Source organism: Gigantopelta aegis, chromosome 8 (assembly GCF_016097555.1).
Source record: "Gigantopelta aegis isolate Gae_Host chromosome 8, Gae_host_genome, whole genome shotgun sequence".
Taxonomy (NCBI): Eukaryota; Metazoa; Mollusca; class Gastropoda; order Neomphalida; family Peltospiridae; genus Gigantopelta; species Gigantopelta aegis.
This window is the reverse complement of record NC_054706.1, coordinates 61,004,079-61,010,730: the sequence shown is the minus strand read 5'-3', so window position 1 is coordinate 61,010,730 and position 6,652 is coordinate 61,004,079. Positions and strand designations below refer to the sequence as shown.

At 37.9% G+C, this 6,652-nt stretch overlaps 1 protein-coding gene across 1 annotated transcript; it reads right to left on the bottom strand.

The window, feature by feature from the left end:
- Positions 1-330: 330 nt before the first annotated feature.
- Positions 331-3,362, bottom strand: LOC121379768. Its single transcript, XM_041508419.1, has 4 exons — positions 3,241-3,362; positions 1,861-2,461; positions 1,256-1,354; positions 331-354 (listed from the first exon to the last, which is right to left on the bottom strand). Exons 1-4 carry the CDS (start codon positions 3,360-3,362, stop codon positions 331-333), a joined length of 846 nt encoding a protein of 281 aa, XP_041364353.1.
- Between the last annotated feature and the right edge of the window lie 3,290 nt (positions 3,363-6,652).

Here is a 6,652-nt window from a genome sequence, read left to right as displayed (position 1 = left end):
ACTGTCTTTAACATGCACGAAACAGTCGTAAACATCCATAATACTGCATAATTCTTCTGTACCTGAAAATATGCAATAATTACGTTTATTACATCCAAAACAATATAGTCAGATATATAATAACGTAAATATACGACTAAACCACAATTCGTATTGCTATTAATAGTACAACTTCATAATATGACGTTATATATTACAAACGATGTCATGTTAAGCGCAAGGTCGTGATTTCCCATGCAAGAACAACTTCTTTCAGAGTTTTCTTTCATGGGATAGCTCTGTCTTATATACCTGAGAATGAGAAAAATTATTTTATTTTATAGATTTCCTTCATGGAATAACTGTCCTATATGCCTGAGAATGAGAGAAACAGTTGTCTTTCATAGGTTTTTTTCATAGGATATTTCTGTCCTATATAATTGACGATGAGAAAACTAAAACAAAAACATAGCTTTCCTTCATGGGACAACTCTGTTCTATATACCTGAGGATGTTAGAAATATAAACACCAGTTACACTCAAATATTTCACATACCTGGATGCCAGGGATGTCGACAACCACAGACGTCTATAGTAAAATTGACTAGACATTCCATTTCACACATCTCCACTGTATAAAAGTCATCTCCGTTTCCATATCTATGTACTGGGTTTGTAAATTCAGCCGAAGTAGCATCGACGCATTGTGCAGTACCAAATGAAACGTAGGGGTCGGATAGTGACTGACTCTAAAAATACATAGATATGATGATTAGTTTGTATTATAATGTGCAATTGATGATTGCACTGATGATGATGATGATGATGATGATGATGATGTTCAGTACTGAAGGAAGCGTATGGGTCGGATAAACACTTGCGCTGGGAAATAATTAAAAATATTTGTTTTACGAAGTCTTATGGAAGCTTGCAAATCTGTCGAACAGTGGACATCTATCGAGGGTAAACATATTTTATTAGACAAAAAACCCGGTCATGTTTGGCATTGGTAATAACAAAGATAGTTGGGTAATCATTAGTGTGTGCGTGTGTGTGTGTGTGTGTGTGTCTGTATATATATATATTGAAAATCCAAACAGCCAGAGGAACTGAGACTCTTCAAAATATACTGAAAGATACACTGCAAATTGAAAAACATTTTTATTTTAAAAATGCCTGTTTAAATAATTCGATGAAGCCTAGGGTCATTTGCAAGCCTTTGTGAAGCAAATAGTCGGATGATACACATTCTAATACACAAGGCAAATTAACGTACCTCAGTCTTTTTCACTTGGAATGTGCTGATGGTGTTTAACGCTACAAAGTCTCCTCTCGTTGATGGCAATGGCGGTTCCCTCCGGTCGTGAACTATAACCTTAGACAATGACAATAATAAATATAGCCACAGACCACTTCACTGTTTCCGCTAACTTTAATAAACTAATAATGTAAATGTATGCAGTAAATCGGATTAGGAGTAATGTAGAATTGTTGTCTTTGAGTGAAGAATTGACACAGCGTTTTCCGCATCTCACGTTTTGGTCTGTCCTTCACGTTATATTGTGTTGTTAGTCTCAAGACAGTTTAGCGATACCACTAATAAATTCATTCTGTATCGAAAAATAAATAAATTTAAAATGAAATCTGCCATTGGATATTTTCATTTCGTTAAGAGCCAAATGATATTGAATTCCTGTTCACTCTGGCAAAATTATTTTGAGGCTTTACTGCATCAAACTCGCCTGAATGTTTTTGGATTTAAGTACAATAAAATAATATCCATTAAACTACCTACCTACCCACCTGCCTAACTAATTACGTAACTAACCCACTGCCCTGCCTACCGAACGGACTGATCAAGCGCCATGTCAATCCACCTACCTGTATCCCACTTGCTGATAAGATTTCAAGTTTGGGCTCTAACTTGAGAGAGAAAGCTATTACCAGACGCCTGTTCTTTGCCGACTGGTATCGATACTTGAACACTTTAGTCGTGTTGATCGTGTAGCAGGATCCTACTTCCGTGAGAACCTTCTCCAGAATGTCGTCACAGCAAGGCAAGGACATGACATGCATGCCTTTGAACTTAGGACAGACAATCGGAGTCACCAACGTGCTGGACGTCGTCCAGTTAACCATGGCTTGTCCAGAAATTTCATCGCGGTACCAGCTGGAAATATTCGTCGGTGGACGTTTTTCTGATTTTGAATGGATATGGTTCAGAGCTGATGCTGCCAAATAGGAATCCGCATGCATTACCTCGTGCAGTACGCCTTCGCCGTAAGGTGGAACTTGAAGATCCTCGAATCGTCCTTCATACGTTTTCAAAGGACATATGGTCATGGCCGGGAAGTCGTCATGGTTTGCGAAACTGAAGACTTCTTTGATCAGCGTTGGTCGAGCATAATAATCAACCAGTTCCAGATAAAGAAGGACGGACAGCGTTGACACCGCCACGAGGACTAGCGAGAGCCAGAGTAATCTAAAACACACAAGAAACTCTTTATATGGTCACGGTTACTGTTAGCGGGTTTGTCATAAGACAACAATTTGTGTTCAGGTGAGGACCTGTTATGAGCAGTCATTATGAATGCCATAAGCTGACGAAAGGTTTTTCTCAGCAGTGTTTTGATTGGTCGAGTAAAAATTTTTATTTGGATATCTAATGGATAATTTCAAATTCAGAGTAGCATGATCCGACTTAGGTTGATAATGATGGCGACTATGATGATTATCAACGTCATCATCATCATTATTATAACACAGGCCAGAGCCCAATTTCACAAAGCATCGTAAGCCTATTTTTGCACGTAAACGTAAATATACGACTAAACCACAACTCTTATTACTATTAATTAAAAAGAGTTTGAAGTACACATATTTCATTTTCTTTTGACCGTAAAATGCATGGAATAGATGTCAAACACACATACCGGTATAACGCTAGTCGAGAGACGTAAATGTACGATGTTTTGTGAAATTGGCTCTTAGCTTTTTGTTTTTATTCAATTAAAATACATGTCAAACAGGATATTGCATATCACAAATTTGATATTCCATTTTTTGACACGAAAGGATTGTCTCGGTTGGAAAGACAATTGCAAGGTTTGGGTTATGCATTAAGAAAAAAAAGGATGTGATGCCAAAACCACAAGACGAAACTAATTATGGTTCACACAGACGAAAAAAAAAAGAAGAAATTAAAGTTAGAAAATGTGGCTTGTGGATACAAACATATGTAAAACATATTTTTAACTTTACCTCCTTCCGGGATACAAGTTCCTGGCGCCCATTTTGTTGACACCGTGTATTGTTGAATCCGCAGCAAAAGTAGCTGTAATATCTTTCCAAGATGGCATCTTCCGTTCATCCGGTATCACCATGTTAAAATCGTGACAGTGATTACAATATTTGAAAAGTCCTCACACAAACGGAGATCTCGTTAATTCCTGAAAAGGTGTTGATATTGACGATGTTGCTGCTAGGTTGGTTTTTTGTGTGTTAATTGTTCTTAAATAATTAATAACATAACACAACATCTATATGTAAATTGTTCTTCGTCGTGTTCGGGCTGTACTGATTCACTCTCATCTGCGGCAATCACAGAAGCGAGTTGTGTCTGCACATGATGGTAGGTAATTCACCGACCTTGTTGTCATGGACACTGTTTATGTATGCACCATTGTTCTTGATCGTTGGGAATATTTAGATTAGCGACATCACTTTATCACTTTATCCAACAACCAGGATGCATTGATTCGATGATTATGCACGGGATTAATTCCCAGTTGCAATCAACATTAACACAATGCAATACAAAAAAACAAATATCCCAAAAATAGGTCCATTAAATGCATTAAAGTGAAACATGATACTTTAGTGACGACTAACGTCTATTCAGTTCGTCGTAACAATGCATGGAATTATATTGGTCGGAAACGAGAGCAGAGGCACCATAAATTGAATTTATTTCAAATCTAGCTGGGTTGGTAGGGCACTCGTCTGGGGTGAATGAGTCGTACGATCTAACCCCATCGGTGAAACAATTATGTTTTATTCTCTCGTCCCAATCAATCTCCATCTCATACTGGTATATCAAATTTAAGTTTGTGTAAGTTTGTTTTGTTTAACGACACCACTAGAGCACATTGATTTATTAATCATCGGCTATTGGATTTCAAACATATGGTTATTTTGACACAGTAATAGAGAGGAAACCCGCTACATTTTTCTTCCATTAGTAGCAAGAGATCTTTTATATGCACCATCCCACAGACAGGATAGCACATACCACGGTCCCATACATACATTCACACACACACACACATTCACACACACACACTGTATATATATATTATATATTATATAATAACATGTCATGTCACACATTTGACATTTCAAGATAATTTAATTTAAAGTTTACAATCTGTAGTAATACAACCATTAGATATTTATATCTAATCAAGCCTACTTCACCAACAACTTTTCATGGCCTACTGTAATTATAGATTTTTAGTTTACTGTGTCATTGTGACTTGACATACGTGGCCTTTTATAACACCGACTCTCTGTATGGACACAACTGATTATTCCACTGCGTTATGTGACGTAATATGACGTCATTCGTACTTGGGGTAGTATAATCGTAATTAATGAGATATTAGTAAAAATCACATTAAGTGTATATTATTTTGTAATTGTCGTATCTGTCCAACAGTAACTGTCTCTCCAAAAAGGGGTGGGATTATGCTCAGTCGGTTGAGTGCTCGCTTGAGGTGCTTGCGTCGCAGGATCGAACCATGTCGGTGGATCCATTCAACTGATTGGGTGCTTACTCGTTCCAACCAATGCACCATAACTGGTTAAAGGCCGCATTCCATCTAGTAATGTTGAAATCGTGTTAGTCATCCGATTTAAATTGCAGAGAAAAAGTGCTGGCAATTTGTCTCGTACCAAGTTTCTTCGCCGATTTCATTTCACATCTAAAAAAAAGTAATCGTTTTTTTTAAAAATATAAAACTACTGATTTGTTACGTAACACCCCTAACACATACGTATTAAACTGTATGTGATTGAATGTTCGCGTGTAAAACAGACACATGTGGAATAGACAAAACAAAAATATAAGAATCGCGACGTCTGATCTAGAATTATATTATTACTTTCAAATTCAATTTATTGACCAGTTTTGCTTTGTTAGAATGGTATAATAATGAACTCGACCGAAAGTGGATAAAAATAATTTCACGTATGTCATCTCTGGGATTCTAGTAGTATTAATACATGTTGAAAGTTCGTTCGAGAAACTTATGTTAACATAAAGTCGCTGAATACGAAGTGATGGTATCACTAAAATCTCTGGGATTCTAGTTCTATTAATACATGTTGAAAGTTCGTTCGAGAAACTTATGTTAACATAAAGTCGCTGAATACGAAGTGATCGTATCACTAAAATCAACTTAAGTGCACATACGGTAGTTATATATTTAGCGCTAAGATTACTTAGTGGAACGGGGGCCTGGCAGGAGCCAATTCTAAAAAGGAAATGTTGTTATTTAACGACGCACTCAACATATTTTATTTACGGTTCTATGGCGTCAGACATATAGTTGAGGACCACACAGATATAGAGAGAGGAAACTCGCTGTCGCCACTTAATGGGCTATTCTTTTCGATTAGCAGCAAGGGATCTTTTATATGCACCATCCCATAGACAAGGTAGCACATACCACGGCCTTTGATGTACCAGTCGTAGTGCATTGGCTGGAGCGAGAAATAGCCCAAAAGGCCCACTGACGGGGATTGATCTCATACCGACCGCGTACCTAGCGAGCACTTTATCACTGGGGTACGTCTCGCCGCTATGTATTAACATAACGTCGCTGAATATAATATATATTTAGCGTAGCGTTCCATATTATAGTCCTAGCCCCCGTGTTACGAAGCGATCTTATCACTAAGATCAACTTAAGTGCACATACGGTAGTTATATTTTTAAGGTGATCTTAGCGCTAAGATTACTTCCTTGAATGGGAGCCTGGCAGGAGCCAATTCTGAAAAGAGGCCTAGAAAATGATTGAGCACAACAAACACTACACAGTTGATTTGTTACTTCAGGCGGCTTGGCGGATGCATCTGGAATATTAAATATATTTTGAAAATGAGTGTACACTGTGAATGAGCATATTATATTATTACTGAAGCAATTTGCAGTTTATTAAAAAATGTGCATACTCTCAATATGGGTGTGACGGTACATGCTCTTAATTTGTTTTCGCCTGTGGCGATTTTTATTGTGTTAGAAGGCCGTGTGCAGTTTAATTGCACTTAGCTAGCTGGGCAACTTGTTACGTAATACTTCGCGCGCGATCGGGCATTCCAATATGCACTTAGTCCAGCTGTGGAGGCCATGTGGCGAGTAGTTACGTAATACCTCTGCGAGTGCGGTTTCGACGACCGTGAATTGGCGACGATGGCGTCAGTAAGTCTGACGATCAGAGAGAAATATACCGACTCTAGTAGAGGTGAAATATCAGATGATAGGGGGAGGTACCGCCTTGTACCCCCAGGCGAATTCTGATTTTTATAATAAATAGCTAGTTTTTAGAGATATCGAGGACAAAACGGAAAAGGAAGCTTCCCGGGAACGTTAGTCCGTTTGGACTTTGGTAAA